At 35.7% G+C, this 25,755-nt stretch overlaps 4 protein-coding genes across 4 annotated transcripts; 3 read left to right on the top strand and 1 right to left on the bottom strand.

Annotated features, from left to right (window-relative positions):
• Positions 1–6,947: 6,947 nt before the first annotated feature.
• Positions 6,948–10,145, top strand: HO173_005644 (uncharacterized protein; the record flags this gene model as incomplete). The annotated part of the gene is made up of 3 exons (XM_037307559.1): positions 6,948–7,225; positions 7,280–7,644; positions 7,702–10,145. 3 exons carry the CDS (start codon positions 6,948–6,950, stop codon positions 10,143–10,145), a joined length of 3,087 nt encoding a protein of 1,028 aa, XP_037165368.1.
• Positions 10,146–11,120: 975 nt separating this feature from the next.
• HO173_005643 (uncharacterized protein) lies at positions 11,121–13,357 on the top strand (the record flags this gene model as incomplete). The annotated part of the gene is made up of 4 exons (XM_037307558.1): positions 11,121–11,898; positions 11,952–12,038; positions 12,086–12,994; positions 13,053–13,357. 4 exons carry the CDS (start codon positions 11,121–11,123, stop codon positions 13,355–13,357), a joined length of 2,079 nt encoding a protein of 692 aa, XP_037165367.1.
• Positions 13,358–14,244: 887 nt separating this feature from the next.
• HO173_005642 (uncharacterized protein) lies at positions 14,245–17,955 on the top strand (the record flags this gene model as incomplete). Its single annotated transcript, XM_037307557.1, has 1 exon — positions 14,245–17,955. One exon carries the CDS (start codon positions 14,245–14,247, stop codon positions 17,953–17,955), a length of 3,711 nt encoding a protein of 1,236 aa, XP_037165366.1.
• A 1,086-nt stretch (positions 17,956–19,041) lies between these two features.
• HO173_005641 (uncharacterized protein) lies at positions 19,042–20,259 on the bottom strand (the record flags this gene model as incomplete). The annotated part of the gene is made up of 1 exon (XM_037307556.1): positions 19,042–20,259. One exon carries the CDS (start codon positions 20,257–20,259, stop codon positions 19,042–19,044), a length of 1,218 nt encoding a protein of 405 aa, XP_037165365.1.
• Positions 20,260–25,755: the final 5,496 nt, after the last annotated feature.

Genomic DNA, 25,755 nt, shown 5'->3' with positions numbered 1-25,755 from the left:
GAGATATAGAATTAATTATATTTAAATCTAGAAAGACTAAAAAGTTTTATATTAAAAAACTCGCGAAAGAATTAGATATAATAGAATTAATCGTAAAGGAACCTAATAAGAAGATTATAATTATAAACGTTAGAGGTATCTTAATTAAGAAGTCTAAAAACCTCTTTTAATTAATATTAATATCTTAAATTAATATTTAAAATATAAGTATTATAGCGATAGCGAATACGGATATTCTCTCGCCTATATTCGCGGCCCTATAAAGTTCTAAAGAATATCTATAAAAGATAGTAGATATAAGAAAAAAGAGAGGAGAATAGACGCGAGAAGCCCTCTCTTATTATTATATAAAGATCGCTATCGTAAGTAAAAGCTAAATAATAAAATATTATTTTAAATATCGTTAATAATCTAAATAAGAGCTCTTAATTAAGCGAATATAAGAGGTATTACCTCTTTCGAGATTAAGCTCTCTTTATTATAAGAGTTTTATAACCTCTTTAAAAATATAGATAAAGAGAATTAGTTACCTATTATAACGATAAAGTTTATAAATAAAAAGATTAATAAATTATTAAACTCTTTATTCTATAATAGATAGAAGAATATAAAGAAGATCTCGGCGTAAAGAAAGGCTAAAAAAAACTATATAGTATCTCTTAGAGGATTTAAATTAGAAATTATATAGAAAATATTAAGTAAGCGAACTTTTATCGAATCTAGTAATTATATTACTCGAAGCGCTATTAAATTTATAAATATATTAAACTCTATAAGTATTATAATTAGCGGGAATTCTTAATAAATATATATTTAAAGAAATAAGTAATAAAGCTATTAAAAATATAACTTAAGATATTATAATATAATATTTTTTTTTTTTTTTTTTTTTTTTTTTTTTTTTTTTTTTTTTTTTTATATATACAATATCGATAAGTTACTAGATATAATAATTTCATTATTTTAGAATATTTCGAAATTTAAATATAATATTCTCGCTATTTAGAAGCTCTAAAAATACTTTTAGAAAAATTAGATATACTATTTAGCTTTAGCGAACTTTTATTTATATTATCTAAATTAAAAGAATATAATTAAAGTCTATATCTATATTAGTACTAAGATTCTAATAAATTAATAATACTTTTAAGTCTATAATAGCGATTTAATTATTATAATACTTAAATTATAAAAATTAGAATAAAGAATTTTATATATTTATAATATATATAACGTATCCCCCTTTTAAAGATAAAAAGCGTATTTTCGAAAATATAAAAATAAGATCGCTAGAGATTACTTAAAGATTATAACTCTTAATACTCTTTAAACCGCGATTATAAGAAATATAATCGATAAACATCTAATAATAAACGATTTTAATCTATATTATTCTCTATAGATAAACTTAGAAAAATATTAATATATAAAAATAAATTAATTAATAAATATAATTGATAAAACGAGACTTTAGCTTCTAACGTTTAAAGATTTATTAATCTTTAAATTGAGAAAGCGAAGCGACGCTATTATTATAGATTTAATATTCGCTATAACGACTATAATTAATAATATAATTAAATGCGATATTATAAAGAAATAAAACTTCGATTTAAATTACGAAGTAATTCTTATAGAATTAAATCGAAATATTTACTTTAAGCCTCTAAAAGAAACTTAAAATTAGAAAAAGATTAATATAATAGATTTTTAAGCTAAACTCTAGATTAAGCTTTTAATTATAAATAAATTAATTATAATAATCGAGAATCTCGACGAGTAGATATATTAACTTATTATAATTCTTATCGAAATAACGATAAAGACTATCTCGATTAATAGAATTATTATAAAATCTAAGCCCTTTATAAATAAAGAGAGTAAATAAATTATATCGAAGATTAGAAGCCTAAAATAAATATAATAATTAACTCGTGATCGCTAGAATTGAAAAATATTAAATTAAGTCTATAACGTTAAAAAGAGATTTCTTAAGAGTAAGAGAATTAAAAGTTAAAGATAATATATAAAAGAATACAATAGCGATGAGAAGCTATAAAGATTTAATAAATAAATTAAAAGTAAATAAATTAGAATCTCTTCTTTTACTCTCGAACTAGTAAAATTAAATAATACTATTATAATCGAAACTAAAGAAGAAGATAATACTTCTAAAAAATACTTTTTTTCTCTAAATAAAATAGGCTATGCTAAACGATCTCGAAGAATATTACTATCTTATATTAAAGAAATTTTTAATTATTATAATTTAAGAGATTTAATAGATAATACTTATAAGTTATTTAAATAAAGTCGTAGAGTAAAAATAAACTAATCTTTCAAATTTTATAACTTGCTCTAAAATATATAGAAATATAGCTAAAATATATTTATAATATATATATTAATCTAAAATATTACTTAAAATACTTTTATTATTTAAAGATAGTAATATTATAAAAGCTTAATAAGAATAATTATATTTAACTTAAATTATATTAATTAATTACTCTTCTTAATATACTAGAAAAAGAATTTAAAAAAAATTATCGCTATAAAAATTAGTTATCTAGTAGAGGAATATTAATTTTTCTCTAAGAAATATATAAGCGAGCGAAAGCTATCGTTAATTAAGAATATAATTTATATAATATTAGAAGAAATATATAAAGTCTAAAAGTTCGAGAATAATTAAATTATATTATTATTAATATTAAATATTAAAAATACTTTTAATAATATCTTCTATTCTCGATTAATTTATAACCTACGAAAATAAGATATTAGCGAAAAAGCTATTAAATAAATTAATAGCTTTCTAAGTAATAGATTTATAATTATCACTATACTTGAAAGCGAGTTCTCTTAAATATAAAGTAAAAATAGAAATTCTTCTAAGAGTTCTCTATCTCTTCTATTCTCTATCTATTTTATAATATTAATATTATTAATATATATAGAGAGAAAGATTATCTAATATCGATGTATATTAACGATATTAGCGTACTTATAAGAGGCTCTATAACTTAAGCTAATTATAAAATACTAAAGAAGATTTATATAAATATTTAATAATAGATATTAATATATATCTCGAAATTCGAGATAGATAAATATAAACTTATTTACTTCTAGTTAATTATAATAAGAATAATAAAGAAATAGTCGAATAATAACTTAAACGCGGAATTAGACTTAGATATTTATAAAGTTAAGTTTAATAAAATAATAAAGCTTCTAGACTTTATACTTAATCTTAAACTAACTTAAAAAAATTATATCGAGTTATTAAAAGTAAAAGCTATTATAAAGTTAAACGAATTAGCGAACTACGCGAGATCGGCTTAAGAAATTCTATATAAAGATTTAAGAAAGCTCTATTAAAAAATAATCTTATTTACGCTATTATTTAAATATATTATATAATATATATTACTAGCTATGAAATATAAAGTTAAAGAGAAAAGAATCTTTAAAATACTAAGAGTTATATAAAAAAGGGCGATATATATTATTTTAGAAGAATTTAAAAACGTCGTAAACGATATCTTAAATATCGAATATTATTAGCTCTTAATATACTTAACTCTAAAGAAAGCTATTATAAAGATTATCTTTAAAATTTAGATTTATCTTAACTACGATATTATTAAATTAATTTAAATTATAAACGAACTATAGAAATTAACTAGTAAACGAGTAAAGCTTAAGAGCTCTTTAGAATAGTTAGAGTTTAGAGTTTACGAATAATAAGTATAAAACGATATAGAGAAATATATTCTCTATATTACGCCTTTATAATAAAAATTATTAAGTATTAAGATATATAAAAATAGAGAAAAGATTATTAAAGAATATAATAAGATTATAAGTATAGATTATAACTTTTTATATATATATATCGATGATAGCGATATCGATAATAAAATAGGTATATTAATCTACGCTCTCTAAATAGATAAAATCTAAATATAATATCTCGATAATAGCGAATACTATATTATTTACTTTAGAGAACTCGAAGAAATTAATATAGTCTATGAGATCGCTATAGATATTATATTTCTAGCGCTTATTATCTAGATTAATAATTAGACGATAATATAGTTAATAGCGAACTTATAGAGATAATTAGAATAATATATCTTTAAGAGAATTATAAAAAAGCTAGTTAAGCTAAGAGAGAAAAATATATTAATTACTCTACGCTAGATTATTATTTATAAAGATATCTTCAAATAATAAAATAGTAGATAAGCTTATAAAATGGGTATCGTAATAAGATATTAATAAAAATTAATATTATCTACTCTCGATGAGTTAAATAATATATTAGAAAACTAATTAATATAAATTAAGAGGTACTCTAAAAGATATATATAAGAGGTATTAAGCTTAAAAAATATATTTTTAAATTATATTATAGTACTATAAATTTTTATATAGAAATAAAAAAGGTTATAAGCTTAGTAGTAATATAGCTATAAATAAAGATAGCTCTTAAGAATTTTCTTTATATATATTAAATAATTAATATATTTAAATACGCCTATAAGAAGAGTAATTAGACTCGAAACTATATTCTTAAGATATATTTTTTATTTAAGAAAGATAGGTTAGCTACTTAAAGTAGCTAGCTAATTAATATTAAAGAGATTTTATCTAAATTAAATCTAATAATAAAGATAATAAAATTTATAATAAGAATATAAACGCTGAAAGTTTTTAGTAAGATTAAGATCTAATATAAATATACGATATCGTATTAAGATTTTCTATATTAAGATAATTTATAGTTTATATATTAAAGAATATGAAGGTAATAGTATATTTCTAAGAAGTTATAGACTAGAATTTAATTTATATATTTTAATATCCTTAGATAAATAATATTTAATCGTCTTATCTATAGACTATTTTATTAATATTATTAATATTATTTTCTTTTTTTTTTTATACTTATCTTCTATTCTTCGATATAATATTAATTAAAAGTACTTTAACGCGATATTTTAAAAATCTAGAAATCTTATAAATATTAGCCTTTATAAGAAATATTATTATCTATTATCGCCCTCTAATAATAATAGAATATTATTATTAAAAGTTATTATCTCTATTATTAGAGGTTAAATATAATATCTCTTATAACTCATTTAAAGATAATTTATTATATTTCTTAATAAGTTAAAAATATATTAATCGTATTAATTAATTTTCTTATATTTAAAAACCCGATACGCGCTATAGCGAAAAGTCTTCTTAATTTAATAATTAAATACGATAATTCTATAGTCTATAAAATGATAAATATATAAATTTAATAGAATAAGTATAATACTAGAAGTAATAAATGATACGTAAGAAATAAGACTTATATAAATCTTAGAAAGGGAAGTAGATATCTTATAGTTTTTATTATAGTCTCGAATAGTAGAATAAAATTAATATCTTAATTCTAATTCTATAAAATAAGATATATATTATATAGACTCAAGTATAGACTATAGAGACTTCTTTACGATATATAGCGCTATCAACTTTTTAAGATATTTTTCTTTAGCGAGAATAATAATAAGAGAAAGAGCTTTTAAACTCGAGAAGATCGACTAAGTCTTAGATTAATATAGAAGAATATAACGAACTTAGTATTTATCTATAGTAATATAATCTTATTCTTTTAATCTTATCTTCTCGAATAAGTAGTTTATAATATATCTATTTATAAGATTAATAGAGAAATTATATATATAAAATATTTTTATTATAGACGATTATTAGAGAAATAATTACTCTATTAATAAAATAGCTAATTATAATTTATAATAAGAGATTATATATAATTTCGAAGCTTTTATCTTTCTTTTAATATAAATTATATTTAATTTTTAACTCTTAAATCTTTATTTATATTAATAAATTCTAGATATAATCTCTAATCGATTAAGTTAAATCTTATTATTCTTAATCTTATCTATAATATCTTATAATATCTTTTTACTCTCAGCGATAATAATTACGATTAAGATATTTAAAGAGATATAAAAACGCTATATTTTATATATAGTATAGAATATATTAGCGTTACTATATTTAAAGATAATTGCTTATAACTCTAGATATAGTCGAGAAAACGAAATCGAAATCGATTATAATACTATTAAAGATTTATAAAATACTCTTTTAAAGAAGTATAATAGTAATTATATCGCTTTATTAAAGGAGCTAGATAATTTATAATAAATAATTAAATTTAAATATCTTCGCTTCGAAGTTATAGCCTTTATATAAGACGAGAATCTAAAGAGATAATACGTTTTTATAATAAATAAGAAGATCTTTATAAGAGTAAACTCTTTTATAAAAAACCCTCTAGCGAAGCTAGTTAATCTATTCTCGAGTGAATATATAATTTATTATTTTAAGATGATATTATAAATAATAATTATTAATATATAAGAGAGAATATATTTAATATTTATTATACGATATAGTAGTAATATACTTAGAGAAATCGATATAGAAGATATTCTTAGAATAGATCTTTAGAAGCTTATTCGCGAGATTGAAATTATTTAAGTATTAGATTAAATATTATAGATAGAGAAGTAATATAATAACTCTATTTAGGCGTGGGATTTAAGAGTATAAAAGATATAGATAATTAATCTAGCGATTATAGTAATTAAAGTATAATTATAATATAATAATAGTTTTTTAAAAGAGAATATATTCTATATACGTCGTTATTTCTTACTATAATAGCTATAAAGTATAAAGATATCTACTTCGAGAAAGATATTTAAGATAACGTTTTTCGAGCGACTTTATAAAAGCTAATCGATTAACTAATACTTAACGAAAGATAATAAAATAAATAATATAAAGAAACTTTAATAAAAGTAACGACGGTGACTCTTGTGAGCAGACTTCACTTAAAGACCATAATGGCAGGTCAGCAACGCCCGAAATCACGAAAGGCGAGGGCGGATGCCTCTGTAATGGACACGAATAATAGTTCTATCGTCTCCAAGAGAAGTGTTGAGCGCTTGTACTACCAGGAGCCACATTTTTACCGCTACTTTGTCAAGAAACCTCGGAGGAGATCACCATTGATTGGCCGTGGTTACTGGCTGCGAATGCATGCCTTTGAACAAGCCATCAAGCAATTCCTTGACGAGCCTTCGAAGAAGAAAAAGATAGTCTTGAATCTTGGATGTGGGTAGTAAGCAAGAAGCTATGATATTCGAGTCTTTGTGACAGACTGATCATCGAATAGTGATCCCGTACCCTTCCAGTGGCTTTCGAAGCATCTAGCAAGATGTCATAATGTCACCTTCGTGGACGTGGATTACCCGGATTTGATGGAGAAGAAGTGCGATGTCATTTGCAATACATCGCAACTCCAAGATTTGCTTGGTCCTCATGATCGACCTTTGGATCCTAAGGGTCTTATTCTACGCAGTGAACATTATTTGGCTATTGGATGTGATCTTGCGGATGTGACTAGGCTTGACATGCTACTCGCGAGCGAGGTCCGAATGTCAGACTGTCTAGTGCTTTGCACCGCTGAAGTTTCTATCACTTACATGGATACCAATGCAGCAGATTCTCTCATTCGATGGGCGGCTCTTCACGATGACAGTACGTGAAGAGCTACGTATGCAGACTATTGCTGATTTGGTTGTTGATGTACTGCAGTACGCTTCTGTCTCCTTGAGCAGTATTTACCCGCTGGTGCGGAACATCCATTTGCACAGAAGATGATCCGCCATTTCAACAATCTTCAGACGCCGTTAAGATCTGTTCATCAATACCCGCAATTAGCAGACCAAGAACAGCGTTTCCTTCGAGCGGGATGGTCCTCGGTAAGTGTAAGAAGCCTGTGGAACTTATGGAGCGACGATCTTTTTGTGTCACCGGATCAAAAGCTAGTCCTCAATGACGTGGAACCTTTTGACGAATGGGAGGAATTTGTCCTCTTTGCATCTCACTACTTCCTTCTCCTAGCCGCAAACACGTCGTCTTCGACCGGCGTCGATCGATCATATCTAGGACACCTGTGGGATCCAAATCACGTTACATTTGCGAGTCTACCGGTGGAAGTTCCCTTGACACTACAGTGCGAAGCTTTCCCTTGCTCTCACCGAAGAAGGTCCGGGGCTGTGACTCCACTTTCTCAAAACACGTTCGGACATCACGGTGGTCTAGGTCTCCAAACCAGGCTCGGTACAACAGATGTCTATATGCTACCCGGAATGGGTCCTCCGGATTCTGTCAAAATCGCCGTACTCGAGAAGAAATGCAAACAACTAGAGAGTATCGAGCCTCGGATGTGCCATACAATCACCTCTGATCGTCTTGGCTTCCTCGTTGCAGGTGGAAGAGCGTCTCCTGACCACGTATTTCAGGACTGTTGGTTATCTGGCAAAGATTACTGGCAGAGAGTAGAAGACCTTCCAATCCCCTTGTTCAGACACTGTGCCACTACAATTGCGCTGGAGAACCCAAGCCATTCCTCCGACAATGCTTTACTCATCTATGGGGGTAAGACCGGAGCCGGCCATGTTTCCGATCAATGGCTACTATGGCGCAAGGGCTTTGGGTGGGTTACAACTCCGGTTAGGGGCGATAGTTTGAAGCCTAGGTTCGGTGCCGTTATGCAAGAGACTGGCTTTAGGAGGGGAATACTACTAGGTGGGATGGCCAATGACGGCAAGATCCTTTCAGAAGCTTGGGAATGGACTATCTCTGGTGACGTATCAGAGCTCAGCATATCGTTGAGTCGTATGGTATTTTCCGGACCTGATAGCCATTCCATTATAGGAAGATTGGGTGCATCCCTTATCAATTCGAGATTTGGGCTCTTGCTCGTGGGTGGTGTATCTTCAGACTTAATTCCCAAAAGCCTTGAGGTTATCAAACTTCTCCGGGAGAACACCAATGACGACCAAAAGAGCATCTGGAAATGGGCCCCAGTTGATATCCACGCCACCGGACAGCGGCCCTTGCTTATCGGCCACAGCACCTTCGCATCGTTAGACGCTGTTAATATTCTTGGAGGCGGAGCCGTTTGTTTTTCATTTGGAACCTTCTGGAATGAAACTATACTCAACATATCGAGTCGTGATCGAGCGCCAGGACCCCCAGTAGAAGTACTTACACGGGGGATTGACCTGTTCTCAGGACGGAAAGCCGCGGGCGATATTCTCAAACCGGCAAACTTCGCAGGTACTGTCCCACGAGATGATCAAATTCAATCGTCCAAAGATTTCGAACAGATCTTGAACGACGGGCAGCCTGTCATTATGAGGAACATAGATATGGGCTTGTGGATGGGGGAGTGGACGTTACCATATCTCACAGCGAAGATCGGTGGAGACAGGGCTGTCGTGGTCCACGAAGGCTCTGATAAATACCTGGATTTCCAGTCCAAGAACTTCAAATACGCCAAGAAGCCGTTCAAGGATTTCGTAGATGAGATTACCGGAGGCTCTCCACAATATCTACGATCCCTCTCGTCGGAGGACCCCGCTGGAAAATCCGCCAATATATCTGTTGACTTCCCTGAACTTGCTTCTAGCTTCGGACTGCCGCTGCAACTTGGCATCGTGAAAGATAAAATGCATAGCTCCGTCCTCCGAATTTCAGGGCCTGTTACGATGTGGCTTCACTACGACGTCATGGCAAACGTCCTTTGTCAGATACATGGTAGCAAGCGATTAATTCTGTATCCTCCATCTGACGTGTCGCTCTTCTCCATTCCTCCTGGCACCTCGAGCTCTTCAATAAATTGCTTTGACACTGGACCGAATAGACATCCTTCACTTACTCTGGGGCATCCACAAGAAGCGTTGCTTCAACCAGGAGACGTGTTATTCATACCTCCACTTTGGTTGCACACTGCCTCCCCTCTCGATAATGTCAGCATTTCTGTCAATGTTTTCTTTCGCAACATCGATACCGGCTATGCTCCTGGAAGGGATGTTTATGGCAATCGCGACTTACAAGCTTACGAAAAGGGTAGAAGAGATGTTGAAAGGATCTCCAAGTCTTTCGATAAATTACCTCGAGACATGGGCAAGTTCTATCTTGAGCGCCTGGCTGATGAATTGAAAGAGAAGGCACAAAGCTATAGTTCCTGATCAAGACACCAACCGCCATCATAAGCGAATCCTCGTATCTGCGGGAGGGTTGTCTGTCTGCAGCCAAGTCCCCCAGACGCCTAATCTTTGAGCCTAAATCGGTCGATGCAGCCTCGTCAAAGAATTGGTTGGCCATGCTTCAGAGGATCAGCGTGGTTTAGTGTGAAGGACGCGTCAAACAGGCAGGGAACGTGGACCATTCAGCGGTATGCATTGAGTCCCAGTGCAGCAGTGCGCCTGCAAGTCGTCGTTGAATACCTGACTTTCTTGCCTGACTTTGCGATGATGCATCCTGGAGATCATGGATGGGGATGGCCCAGCTACTACTAGGCGACGGGAGCTAAGGATGACCCCGCCAGCCCCACTTTTTCGATATCTCGGACCTGCTCGTTTGCTGGCAACTTTTTTATGATACATTTCTCCATCACATTTCCTTCCATCTATTCTCAATTGACTGTCTCATTACTGTTTGCTCTCACTTTTCCCATCTCCATTGATATCCTGGCGTCTTCACTTCTCTTATCGTCTAGCTTCTGTAACATTCCTTGAATGATGCCATACTTTCTAATTACCCTGCCCATTTCAGGAGCCAGGTAGGTACGACAAGTGTCCTTCACTCAACCAATTCGTAGTGCATATTTTCGTACCGTTATTATAAATATTGGGTCCGGCTGACGCTCAAAGTCCAGCGACTTCCTCTTGACCTTGTTCTCACAACATACTTTACCTTCAATTTTCCAATGACCACGACGCCCACGTACATTGTCTAACATCCCATTCATGCTCTGACAGGGCCAGTTACTATTAGTTACGCTCTAGCTCCGACTCTCCATCCCTAGAGCTTTGCAGCATTTACCAGTCTCCATAAGCAGGGGGACTAGGAGCTCAAGTTCCACCGCTGAGCTTGAGGTCACGACAGCCCCAGAGGGCTCACAAACCCGCTCCCGGACTTTTCGTGACCTATGAGAGCATAAGATGTCGACACTAGTCATCCACCAGCCAGGATCGAGAGCTTCTTTGACCCCTCCGCCTGAGACATCGGCACTGAGTCTTGACACATCTCGACCTGGCTCTACTCCAATACCAAACAAACACCTTCCTTATTGTCCTGCCGGTCCAGCACCCGGAAAATCGCAACTGGCTTCACCCCCGGCCTCTCCACCAACTAAAAACTCAGGCCTACAGACTTTCTCCTTGCTTCACCCCGCGGACACCTATCCTCAGATCATCGATAAACCCGCAGTCTTTTCCATTGATGCCTTTACTTTAGCCGCAGCGATCAACGAGCAAGCAACGCAGCTTTTCCCGGATCCAAAGGTTGCCTTCCCCTGGCTTCATGGCTTGCACGCCGAAAATCAGGTTCAGCTGGCTTTTTTCATTGCCCGTCGTAAAGCTCTACGGAAAACACCGCAATGTTTTCGAGGTATCACAGTCGTCAAAGTTGGGGGCGAGCTCACAAAGGCAAGGCTGAAAGGTGCCGTCAGCGCGGACGAGATATTGGACCTCAAGAACGGAAAAGATGCTAGCTTTCTCGAGGTCGACCCGAAGGATGGTTTCTCGGTCCGGAACTTTCAAATACAAGCAACGAAGATGGCCACCGTGTCAGATATCGTATTATACGGCGACCCTGAGACCGAAGCAGAAGAGATACACGATCTGGCGAAGGTTTTCGCGACAGCCCAAAGTACGTGGCAAGTGAAGAATGGAAGCGGAGATGAGCATGTGCCAATTTTCAATACTTTCATAATGTCTAGTGAGTCTCAGTCTATGACCAGATAGCAAGGCTATTTCTAAGACCACTGGCAGGTTCGTTCGAAGAAGTCGAGCAAAATTATCCGGATATCGTGGCTGTGGATTCCCAGGGACAGACGACAGGCAAAGTGATGGACTTCTGTAAGTATTGAAACGGCCTTGTTTGGCCATTATCTGACAGTTGCCAGTTCATTGGGAGCGACAAGAAATGTGCAACATGTCGAAAGCTTCGGAAATTGCTAGAAACGTATGGCTAGGCCCAACGCCAGACTCGTTGCTCTGCCCTCCATTAGAAAACGATGATGAACCTGCATTTGACATACTCGTTGAAGCCAATGATCTGGCACAGCCTCCAGATACTCATACGCTCAAGCGCATCGGGGAGCTGAGCTACTCAGCACCACAGCATCTCGAATATCCGTCGTCAGGGAGTATCATGCCTCAAGCACATACCAAAAAGGGATCCGACCCACTGAAGACCATGTGCCAATGGATCTACAAGCTCGCGAACCCTAACAACACGCCGGATGCCAGCGAAGATGAGGAGAATGACTCAGATGGAGATATTCCAATGAAGCCGATCTTTCCTCAACCTCGAAAGTTTCTCATACATTGCACAGATGGCTACACAGAAAGTACGCTCCTTGGCCTCGCATACTTCATGTATGCCGAACAGGTGGCTGTGCATGAAGCTTGGCTACGTCTGCACTGCGAGAAGAAGCGCAACTTCTTTGCCTATCCATCCGATGTTGCCTTGTTGGCTTCACTGCAACCTCGTCTTGTCCCGACGCTGTCTCTGACTAGAGATCGCTCTCAAGCCGCACAGGAGGAGCCCGCATGGATTTCACGCATAGATGGAAGCTTGCCGAGTCGCATTCTCCCCTACATGTACCTCGGAAACCTGGGGCATGCAAATAATCCAGATCTGTTGAAGGAGATGGGCATCAAAAGGGTACTGAGCGTCGGGGAGCCTGCGAATTGGACGAAAGCCCAGATCGAAGCTTGGGGACAGAAGAGTCTGCTCTTCATCGACAGGGTACAAGATAATGGCGTTGATCCTTTGATGAAGGACTTTGAGCGGTGTCTGGACTTCATTGGTAAGAAGGCTCTCCCGTCCCATGCGCTGGTTGAGCAAAGCTGAGCAGGCGAAATTAGCCAAAGGCAAGAGCGATGGAACAGCGACGCTTGTCCATTGCCGTGTTGGCGTCTCTCGCTCAGCAACGATCTGCATAGCAGAGGTGATGGCGTCACACGGCCTTTCGTTCCCACGGGCCTACTGCTACGTACGCGCACGACGGCTGAACGTCATCATTCAGCCACATCTACGTTTCGCCTACGAGCTGCTGAAATGGGATGAAATCTGCCAGCAAAGAAGAGGCGAGCCAATCAAACGAGAGCTGGAATGGGCGACGATTGCGAGAGAGATCGCGGCCATGAACAAGCCATACTCTTCGAGATGATTGCAGCTTGGCGCTGTGAGCGAGGCCGTGATATTGACGTTTGGCGGTTGAAAGGGACCGGTAATGGTATCTTCCATGATTGTATGAACATGATTTTTACGACATTTTACGACGACGGTTGGAGGCGCTTCGGAAGTTGGATTGTATTTTGGAAGGATCCATGAGCACATATAGCATTAGGAACCTCTTGAAGGCTGCTTTATCGCAAGCCAAGCCGAATCTAATGTTTGCATGTGCTGTTGACATTGAGTCCAAAATGTGCAAGTTTTTGGGTCTCAAACCCTGAAATTTGTCCACTTTGGTAGGCTCCTAGCTTGATGTCTTGCAGCAGGCGTAAGGTACATGGAGGTAGGTAGGTATTTAGGTACCTCATGTAAGTAAAGTATGTGGGACTGTTTCATGTTTGAGTTGCGGCTCTTCGGGAATGCTGCCGATCGATTTGTGGGCTGTGACACGAGGTCTTCGGAGGGTCACTTGCATTAGTGTCCGTTCGGGTAAAAAAAAGGTTTAAAATAAAGTACGTCTTTGAGCTTCAAACTTGCCGTAGAGTAAAGTAAGCGGTAAAAGTAGGCTGCTTGAATACTGTACCTTAAACCCTCTCATACTTTACTTGACATCAGTGCCAGGTCGCAATGTTCAAAGCAGTTGCCAAGAACGCTCCTGCCCTTTTTACCAGCTTCTTATGATCCTTACTCGTACTAATAATATTCTCCGTCAAAACAAAAACAAATCCTTGGCTTGTCCTCTCACTTCCTTCCTCATCGTCCATCATCCACATCAATCACATGTGATGCACCACACCTTCCTCAGCAATTGCGCATGATACATTCATCGCACCTTCTTCAATCCGACATTTCAACCCACCGCGTCATCGGCCATCGTCCATCATGGACAGCAGCCCAGGGAGCGATCGCATGGACTGGGAAGAGGACTCCTCACTCCACATCATTCAACCAGCTTCAAGCCCATGGCGAAAGAGATCCTTCGATACCTACAATGATACAAACGAACCATATCACCCGAATGAAGACTATTCAGGCTATCGAGTCACTGACACACTTCGAAATCACACGGAAGTGGTAGAACCTTTCATAGACTTCAACGGCCGCCCCGCTCGATATGTTACCGATTTTGACGGCAATGTCATCCTTCAACCAATCATCCAGCGACAGCCACGGCAGCCCATTGGCTACTACCTTCCGGAGTGGGTCAAGTGGATCATCTACGGAGTCGCGCTGCTTGTCTTCAGCAGCTGCGAATTGGCGGGCGATGCTTACGTTCACACTGCCACCGTTGCTGTTCGCGTTGGCGGTTCTGCCAAACGTCGCCTTGTCGAAGTCACTCGGAAAGCATTTGTTCCTGCTCCACCTCCTCGAAGGCATCGCCACCACGTCCCACCTCACCGTCGCCGATCTCCCATCATCCGCCGCGTCTCTCCTACATCACCTGGAGGCCGTACGCACATACCGGTCACTCCACCAAGGGCACGACCAACGGCTACGCTCAAAGAAGCCGCATTGATCAACCATGAATGCATTGTCAACTACGTACCAGGCGGCGTTGAACACCAGGGCCCAGGTGCTTTTGTTTCCTCACCTGAAGATGATCACCTGATGTCCGGTGTCACTCATCAATCCTATTTCGAGCCCCTGATGTCCGGTGCGCTCGAAGACATGGAGATGGACGAATATTCTCAGTCGAATGTTACCACGTCTTTCTCATCATATCACATCCCGGGAACATTTCCAGAATCGCCATCACCACCCGGGCTTCCTTCAACTGAATCGCCAACGACGGAGCCACAAGCTAGCGATGATTCAGCTAAACCGCACATCCAAAATACCGATGAATCGGCTATATCAGAAGAGCGAGCTGTTGATGATTTGGCTACACCACGCAGCGAACCTTCCGACGAATCTGATATACCAGACGTGCAAGTTACCATTGAATTTCCATTGCAGAAAGTCGATAGCCGGCCCAGAAACTATAAAGGCGAGCTCCTCGACGATTGGCAAATTAAAGTCTGCAGAGAATTCCAGGCTATCCATCCACCTCCTAAAGAAATACGACGGCACGCCACCAACGTTCCTGAACAGCCACAAGGACCGAACCCCGCTGGATTGATCGAATCAACCCGATCTCCTACGGCGAACGGATCTCCCAAAACTCATCATCAGCAACGTGGGACAAGTGCCACTGGATTGATCGAATCACAGCGATCTCCTTTGGCGAACGGTTTTCCCAGGTTTTCTCATCAGCAACACGGAGCGACTACCACTGGATTGATTGATTCACGTCGATCTCCTATGGCCAACGTATCACACACAGGAGCAGCTGATGGAACGATGGATGTGGATGGATCGACTCCCGGACTTCTTTGCCAGCCTCGGGGCATGGCTTCCATTGGATCGAACGACTTACACCGATCTTTTTTGGATTTGCACAGAGCTACCACAGATGTTCTTCATCAACCGCATGGGACAACTTCCATAGGATTGAACGACTTATATCGATCTCCTTTGGCGGACGTATCACCTACGAGGGCAGGCCATGTACTGAACCACTCGCCCGATGCAGCTTCTGACATACCACACCGGCCACTTGGAACGGCTAACACTGGATCGATCGACTCACCACGATCTCCTTTAGTCGACGCATCACCAATCAATTCGCAGCATGAAACGATCACCACTGGATCGATCCAATCACCACGATCTCCTGTGGCCGACGTAACGCCCATCAATTCCCCACATGGGACAAATTCCATTGGATTGATCGACTCACCGCGATCTCCTTTGGATGGCGTATCTCCTATCCATCTGCAGCCTGGGATGAGCCCAATTGGATCGATCGGTTCACCACGATCTCCTTTGGCCGAATCCCACATGGAGGTAGGAGTTGATGCCATGACTGACACACACGAGGCTGGTCCCGACGTTTCAGACCATGCACAAGGCACGACACCCGTGCCCTCGAGGAGCCCTCTTTCGAGCCAATCGGTCATGATGACTACGACTCTTGCAGGATCGACGTCGAAATGGTCTATTCGGTCACTTTATGCGCGTGTTCAAGGCAAGCCAAAGAAGCGATCCCCTTTGCGCGAACGTATGGACAATGCCAATATCCACAAAGTACCAAAGACACCAAAGAAGGTCACTTGGCCTGAACACGGACCTGTCACAGGTACCAAACGATTTATAAAGCATGAGGCCATGTCGCATCCCAGTCCTGCTTCTTCCCGCGAGGACAGCAGCATCCTGAGTAGCGTGCCCAGCGATTTCTCGCCTCAGCTCAGCCCAACTATGCAGGAAGAGGCAGAGGAAGTAGCATTGAATCCACTACACCAAATCTATCCACCAACGTGTGCCGGTGATGATTGGAGCATGAGCCCGATCTCATCCAATAAGAGCGACGTATTGAATACTACGTCAACAGCCGAGCAAACGGACGCAATCAACAACGCAGGTGAGGAACAGAATATCAGCTCTAACTCGTCGAGCGACAACGAGGCCAGCGTTCAGTCATTCGAGACACCTACGAAGACTGCCGCCGCAGACCCATCGACTCCACCATCTCATCTCTCCCCAAAGTTCGAAGAGTTGACAATCTCTACCCGTCGTTCTTCGCTACGCCGACGCGAGAAGGAGGATCAAGCACAGAAGCTAAGGGACGCCATTGCAGCTGAAGAGAAGGCTCGCAAGGATAAGGAGGAAGCCGAAGAGAAGGCACGCAAGCACAAGGAGGAGGCCGAGGAGAAGGCGCGGATCAAGGCAAAGCAGGAGGAGGAGCGCAAGAAGACTGGAGGTCGTCGCATTCCTATTGAGAAGGTGATCCAGTCACTACCACCAGGATGGGATGAGAAGGTCCGGATCAACATGGCGAAGGGTATGAGAGAGCAACTTGCCATGACAAGTGTTGGGAATGCTCTGACGCGCCGTGACTTCGGAATGGTACTTCCTCAGCCTGGGACAGGAGATCACCCGAGCGGTTGGCTGAATGATGAAATAATCAGCGGGTACCTACAAGCAGTCGTCGACCATGGCCACCGGAGAATGTGCCACCCTCGCGGCGCAAAACCTTGGCTGCATGCCTTCAATCCGTTCTTTTACACGACTCTGAAAGAGCGTGGCTACGACGCCGTCAAGAGGTGGTCTACCCGTGCCAAGATTGGTGGTAACGACTTGAAGACCGTCGAGTATGTTTTCATCCCGTGCAACCCAAGCAAGAGCCATTGGACTCTAGTGGTAGTCTCCCCGGTACGAAAGACGATTGAAGTCTTTGATTCTATGCATGGCGACACTTTGGACAAGGTGAATACTACAAAGGGGTGGTTGAAAGGTGAATTGGGCCGTTCGTATGTTGACTCGGAGTGGACTGTTGTCGAAGATCCGGTATACCCTGGCCGTGGAAAGGGGCCGACTCAGAACAACATTAACGATTGTGGGGTGTTTGCTGTTACGACAGCAAAGATGGTTATGCTTGGGGTCGATCCCATGGCTGTTTCTGCGGGGGACATGCCCCTGCAACGCCGCCGTCTTGTTGCCGAGCTCCTGAACGGCGGTTTCTCCGGGGAGTTTGAACCCCTTGCTGTCTTCTAATAGCGGGTTTGTCTGGGTGTTTTCCTATATTTTCATGACGTGATACCCCGTGGTAGAGCTTAGCTCCCCAGTTAACGGCCGATTGTACTACTCCTTTTGTATGATAGCAATGCAATAAAAGTTCAAGAAACCATTTGTGCACTATGGGAATCCTACCTCGATATCTTGAAACCAACGATTTCTTGTCCGCTCGACATCAAAATCTACCCCCTTTTTTTTACCTCTGTGAGGTGTGAATATCTCGAAACCTCCACCTTTCTTTGTCAGCTTGTCATCTCTCCACAGGGGTCACACGGTGACCGTCCGCCCTCCAAGTCACACCCGCCAGCAACGGGGACGATGCCCGAGACACTCACTCACTCACCCCTACGTATGCAGATGCGAAAAGCGCAGCTCCGAACGAGCCCAGTCCATTCCGGTCCAGAATCAACCAACCATTCCATTCAGTCAGTCAGTAAGCAAGCAAGCAAGCAACATTCCATTTCAGTCAAGCAACCAACCAACCAACCAACCATCCCATCAAACGCACGCCCCATTTTCCACAGCCAGACAGCCAGACAGACAGCCAGCCAGCCAGCTAGCCGGCACGGAGGACGGGTCGTTTGGACACGTGACGCGACGGCGGATTGGGTCCTCGGTGCGAGGTTGAACCCGTGGCCCCGATCGGTTTTGGGATACGGGGGGTCCGAAACGTGTCGTGTCGTCTCGTCGAGGGAGGCACTGGTGGCTGATCTGGAGGAGGGGAGGGGGGTTTTTGTCGGGGAGATGGAGAGGTTGGAGGGGGTTAGATGCAGTTGTTGTGCGGTGGAGGCGATGACATGATGGCCGTCAATGGTTGCACCGGTAGTCCATGGCTATCGTGTTTGTCCTAGGCGTTGATTCTCTTCTCTGCAAGAGGAATGAGTTGCTAGAAAATACTTCTTCGGGATTCTAATAAACAATAATCGAAGAAGCACGCAAGTCTACAGTGTATCCGCAACGCCTCCGCTGTACAACATGTAATCCACGCCTCCGCTGTGTATATTAAAGAGCACTCTCAGCCTAGCTGTGTACCAAGACCACCCCTGAGATCCCCATTAGAAAACACTATAGCTGAAAGAAAAAGGACAGAGCCAGGAGCCCAACAAGTCCATAGACCCCAATCTCCTTACGACCCGCGGCCCCTTTCTTTGTAGGCGATGGAGTTGCGGCTGTTGTCGACGAAGACTGGCCCGAGGTATTGCTGCCATTTGGCGTGTTGCTCTCGTCATCAGCGAGCGGCTTGATGGCCAGATTCTTGATTACGTTGCTATTTGCGTCATATACCGTGTCCGCCACTGTGGTGGTAGTCACGCTGACGAGCTTACCCTGATTCGGATTCGAGATGCCATTGTCAATCAGCGTTTGGCCACCCGAGGGCACAGCTGGAAGGGTCCATGAGGTATTGAAACCGCTGGAGGAGATCAGACTGCTACTGCAATTCGCTGATTGGACGCTTGTAGCGGAAGAGTCCATGCTCTGCAGAGCCTTGACATCCAGAGTGTTGTACTGCGTTTGAAGAGCATTGTAGTCGTTTCGTAGCTGAGCTGTGCCATTGTCGTAAATCCATACCAATCCATAATTGTTGTCCTCCTCATAGTATTCGTAGACCAGACCACCACTCATAACGGAGGTCATATTGCCGTAGAGCACGGGGACTTCGTCGAAGACACGAGGCTCCACCTTGTTGCAGCCGTACTCAGAGAAGAACACGGGAATGCTTGTATTGCCAAAGGTGGAGATGATGGTGTTATAGCCAGATGCATCGTAGTTTGCAGTCAGGCTGGTAGGTCCACACCAAGTATAGGAGTTCAGGCCGAAGAAATCGGAGCGGGATAGATCGGAGGACTGGCCGTTGATGTCGCAAGAAAGGTAATTCCAGGAGTCGGTCAAGATCTCTGAAACGTCTGCCGCAGAATAGCCAACAGGTATTGGACGACTCAAGTGTTTGGAAATATAATACTTGAGATCCCTGGTCACTGCTCGGATATATGGCGGTGCAGTCTGCCCAGTGGCGATAGTGTTCATCACTTCGTTGGCTGAGATGAAAGCCAGAGTGTTTGGGTACTGCCCAAAGGCTTCCACCACACTGAAAATGTGGTTCAAGTAGGTCGAGCTGTAGGAGGTAACCAGGTTCCCAGGATCCAAACTCTGGAGTGGCAGAGGTGAATTGACATCTATGAACATGTATATGCCGACAGCATTGAAGATGGAGGCGCAGAGATCATGGTTCAAGGTCGGATCAACATTGTAGACTCGAATCGTGTTAATACCAAGCTGTTGCATGAGGGCAGCGTCACGGAGACAATTGGTGCCATTGCTCAGAGGATCAGCGTCAGATGTGGCACTGATACGTATTTAAAGTACTTAGTAAGGCTAGTACCTCTTTAATTAACTTTAGAGAACGTCTATATCTATAATTATAATATATAATTAAATAAGACTAGCTAGCCTTAATAAGATTATAATAACTATAATTTTAAGAAGTACGCATTTATATTAAAGTTATTGATAAATATTATATTAAAAATAATAGATAAAGATTAGAAACTATTAATAAATAAAGTAGTTACTATTCTTTAGAGCGGCGATAATATTTATAGAAAGAGTAAATAATAAATTTAAAATCTAGATAGTCTTAAATAAAGTATATAAACTAGCTATTAACTTAAGTAATCGAGATAATAATATAAAGAAAAAGATTATATATATTAAGTATTAGATAGTTAGTCTAAGAAGTAATATATCGATAGCTAGCTACGCTAGCGCATTAGATTAATTTTTAATATTCTTCTTTATTATTAAAGAAATTTCTATTATATTATTAATAATATCGAAATAAGATTAAGTATTATATAATAAGCTAAATGAGATTATTATAAAGTTATAAGATAAGATAATAAGTAAAGTATTAAAGAGAAAGATATCGAGCGAGATAATTATAATAATTAATAAATATATAAAGAATATAAATATTATAAGAAAATCTATTAGAACGATTAGAAGGCTAGCGAGTAACGATATATATATTATAATTATAAATAAGAAGAAGACGAATAGACTAAGAAAAAGTAAGAATTAGACTTTAAAGATAAGTAATAGCGTAAGAGTAATTACTAAAATATATAGTCTTCTACTTTATAAAGTAAGAATTAATATATTTAATATTAAAGATATAACTACGATAATTAAAAGAATTTAGAATAAGAATGCTAATATGTTAAGTCTCGATATAGTATAACTAAGACTAATTTGACGCGAATAAAGAGAGTTATAATAAGAGTTTATTAATTATTAAATTAGTATTTCTAGAGAAAGAAAATAGAGTATTAAAAGAAGATCTAGTTATCGATTTAAAACTATGTAATTATTACGTCTATAATAAGTAGTATAGATTGAAGTAATACTTCGTATATTAGAAATACGATTATCTATCGATTATATATTCTAAAAAGAATTACTTAGTATACGGGAAATACTTAGAAAAGTATTATTATAAAGAATATACGATCGACACTCGTAAATACCCGATTTGTGAGAAATTATATAAGGCTTAAAATAAGATATATATAATAAAGAAGAGAAAGATAGCGAGAATAAGAATAGCGAGATAATAAACTTTTTTACGATTTATAATAACGAAGAAGGTATTAACTAGCTATTAAATAAGCGATTAATTAAGTAATTACTTTTAGAATATATTTAATTATAGACGAAATAAGAAATTTTTTTTAAGATTAATATTTACGCGTAATAGACTAGTAGATAGAGATAGAATAATTAGTAGAAAAGGAATTAGAGGATTAAATCTCGAAAGAACTACTATATCGAATCTTTAGTCGAGTAAAAGAAGATATACTTCTATATTATTAATAAGGGTCTTATCTAGAAATAAATCGCTCTTTAAAGTAGTAGACGAAGTTAAATAATATAAGAATAATATAGCGATAAGGGAAATTAATAACTTCGAGGACGCTAGATAGTCTCTAAGTTAAAAGAGTAGTAATAAGAGAATTACGATTCTCGTTAATAGAAATAAAAAGAGATATATTCGATTTATCGATAATTAAGAAAAGAAGAATACTTAGAAAGAAAATATGAATTCTATAAACTAGGCGGAGTGAGTAAGTAATATTAATAATAATATTAAGAAATAATAGTATATCTTAGTTAGCTATTAATACTATAATATAATATAAGAAAATTTAGAATAATTATAATAGAACTCTTCGATAATAAAAAGATTTATAATATCGATATAGTAGTAATTTAGAAGCTCTAGAGAAATATTAATATAAATATATTATATTATTCTCTAAAGAATAGATTTAATTTAATCTACTTCTATTATAATAATATATAAATATACTTCTATATTAATAAGAGAATATTATTAAAGTAATAATATTTATTATATTATTTATTAAACCTCTATACTCTTAATATTAAGTTTAAAAATAATAGAATTATATATATATATAATATCTATAATCTTGATAATTAATAAATAAACGAACTTAACGAACTATATAAGACGCTTATAAAGTCTAAGAATAACGAATAGATTATATTAGGCGACTTTAATCTTTATTATATAATATAAAGAAAATTAAATACTTATATCGATAAGAGAGTAGAAGAACTAATACTTATAGCGAAAGAATTCGCTATAAAATAAGTATTATTAATAGAAATAATAATATATAAAGAAAACTATTAAATAATAATAGATCTACTATTCGCTACTTTAGTATTAATAATAAATATTATTAATTATAATATCGAAAATAATTTCGAAAGCGAATTTAATTATCTTTTAATTTTTATAAAGTTTAAGCTAGCCGTAATAGAGTTAGTATTAATAATATACTAAAACTTTAATAAATTAAATATCGAGGTTTTAAGAGAGATACTCGCTAGAGCTATAATATCGAAAGAGTATCTAATTAATTTCTCGAGGAATAATAAAAATCTTATTAACGATAATATCGATTATTAAATAATAATTATTATTAACTCTATTTAAGCGACTATAAAGAAGTTTACTTCGATTATTAAATTATTGCTATAATCTAAATTAAGATTTATATTAGAATATAAGAAAGTATAAAAATATTATAAATCGCTAAAAAGAAGTTAAAGAATAACGCTTTTAAAGAAAGTATAAAATAAGTATAAAGTCGCTAAGAACTTTAAAAATAATCTAATTAAGAGAACTATTAGAAAGGCGTTTAGAGAGTTCGTAGTAAAGGCGTATAAGTCGCTATAAATAATATAGAAAAAGATTAAGTAGATTAGAAAATAACTTATAATATAGATATATCTCTCTTCGCTATTTAATAAAGATAAATAAGAATATAACGAATTAGATTTAAAGGTAGATCTTCTTATAAGAATATTCTTTTTATTATTAATATAGATGAAGTTAGATAATATTAACGTTAATATAATATATTTATAAGTCTATCTAATAAATATAATTATTATAAATAAGATAAGAAAGATTATAATGTAAGTATCGTTAAAGAGAGTCTTAGAGAAAAACGCGATTCTTAATCTAATTCTTAAGAAGATTCTAAAATCGTTACTTTCTTATCTATATAGAATATTTAATATATATATAACGAATAACTACTATCTAAAGCACTTTAGAATATTAATAATAATTATCCTTTCGAAGTCGGGTAAGGATTATTTAATTTCTAAAGAATACTAACTAATAGCTCTACTTAATACTATAGAAAAGGTAATAAAATTTATTCTTACTAGAAGAATAGTATATCTTGCGAAAATATATAGACTTCTACTAGTTATATATATAAGAGGCCGTAGATTGCGATTATATAAATATAATATTTACTATCTTCTAGAAAGAATATATTAAATCTAAAACTCTAATAAAGTAGCTATAATATTATTATTAGACGTTTTAGATATATATAATAAAGTCTCTTATTCTCGATTACTTTATAATCTTTAAAAGCGAAAAATCGATATAAGAGTAGTTAATTAAATAGAATTATTCTTATTTAATAGAATAATAGTATTAAAAATAAGCGAATACTCTATATTAAAGACTTCTATAGTAATCGAAATTTCTTAAGAATTATCGCTATCGCCTATACTTTATCTCTTCTATAACTTAGATCTTATTAATAAATATAATAATTGCGTCGACTTAGAAATAATAGTTATTAACTTTATAAACGATATAGATCTTCTAATAGTAGAAGACTTTATCGAGAAAAACTATAACGCTCTTTATAAAATCTATAACGAAGTTTATATAAAGTAGGCGTTACGATATAAATCGAAGTTTAATTTTAATAAATATTAACTACTATATCTTAATAGAAAATAGAGATTTAGCTTAAATTATTCTTTATAACTTAATAAGAGATAATATATTAAGATAAGACGCTTTATTCGCTATTTAGAAGTCGAAATTAATTTTAAACTTCTATAGAGTTATTATAATAAGAAGATTCGATTTAAGACTATTAAAAGTATCGATATATTAGTAAGAATTATCGAATTAATATAAGATAATAATTATAAGAGTATAAGATAGCTCTATTAGATGATAATTATTTTATAAATAATATATTATTACTTAATATAATATTAGCTCAAAAATATTATCAACTATAATAAAACTTATCTCTTATTATTATAAAGAATTTAATCTTAGATAAAGAGAAAGATAATTAAAGTATTTAAGGTTATATTTATTTTAGTATTTAATATAAAAGTATATCTTTCTATTAGTTAAATAATAGCTAGATAAGATTACCTCGAAAGCTATCTTATAAATCGCTATTAGTTTAATATATAGCGAGATTATTAAGTTATAATTCGAGCGATAAAAGTTTAAAAGAAAATCTAAAAAGAATAGGAAACTAAGTCTATTAAAGTAATATATTAATAGATTTAAAGAATAATATAACGATATTAATAAGATTAAGAAACTACGCTTTTTTAGCGTCGCCTTCGACTAAGAGTCTTTTAAAATAATAATTTATAAGATTAAGAAAGTCGCTAAAGAACTAGCTAAAAGATTAATTAATAAGAGTTATATAATAATATATATAGACGATAATAAGATTAATAAAAAGGTGAGAGCTTTAGCTATATTATTAAATATTAATTCTACTTTTAATATCTATTTAAGCTTAAGCGACTAATATATAATATACTTAGCGAAGTTATATAATATTCTTTAAGCTCTAATTATAGTAATTATATATTAAATAAGATTATAATTTAATAGAGTTATAGTAAATATAAATAATTAAATATTAATTTAGACTATTGAAGATTTAAATAAGTATTTAAAATAGATCTATATAATATAGATAATATAGATTATTAATTCGCTAAGATATCTCGAAGTAGTAATAGAATTATACTAAATTTCGATATATATTAATATTAATAATAATAAATAAGCGAATAAAGAGGTGAAGAAGGCTATTAGCTAGCGAGAGCGAGTAATTTATAATAAAAGAGTAAAGATAAATACTAACGAAATAGTCTAATTATTAATTATATAGATAAGAATAATATCGATAATTAAGATAGCTATTAGAGATTACGCGATAAAATAATAAACTATCGAATAGGCTAATAAAAAGCGAGGTGGTATTCTTAGAAGAATTTAATTAATATCGTCGAAATAAATATAATTTCTATATTCGAGAGTTAAGCGCGCTAAAACGTCGCTAATAACGTAAATAAAGATCGAGAAAATAAATCTTAAGATCTTTCTTTATAATCGATAAA

The sequence above is a fragment of the Letharia columbiana genome, assembly GCF_014066305.1.
Source record: "Letharia columbiana isolate WasteWater2 chromosome Unknown Sc0000016_s0, whole genome shotgun sequence".
Lineage (NCBI taxonomy): Eukaryota > Fungi > Ascomycota > Lecanoromycetes > Lecanorales > Parmeliaceae > Letharia > Letharia columbiana.
Note: the sequence above shows the minus strand (reverse complement) of the source record. Positions and strands in the feature narration are given on the sequence as shown.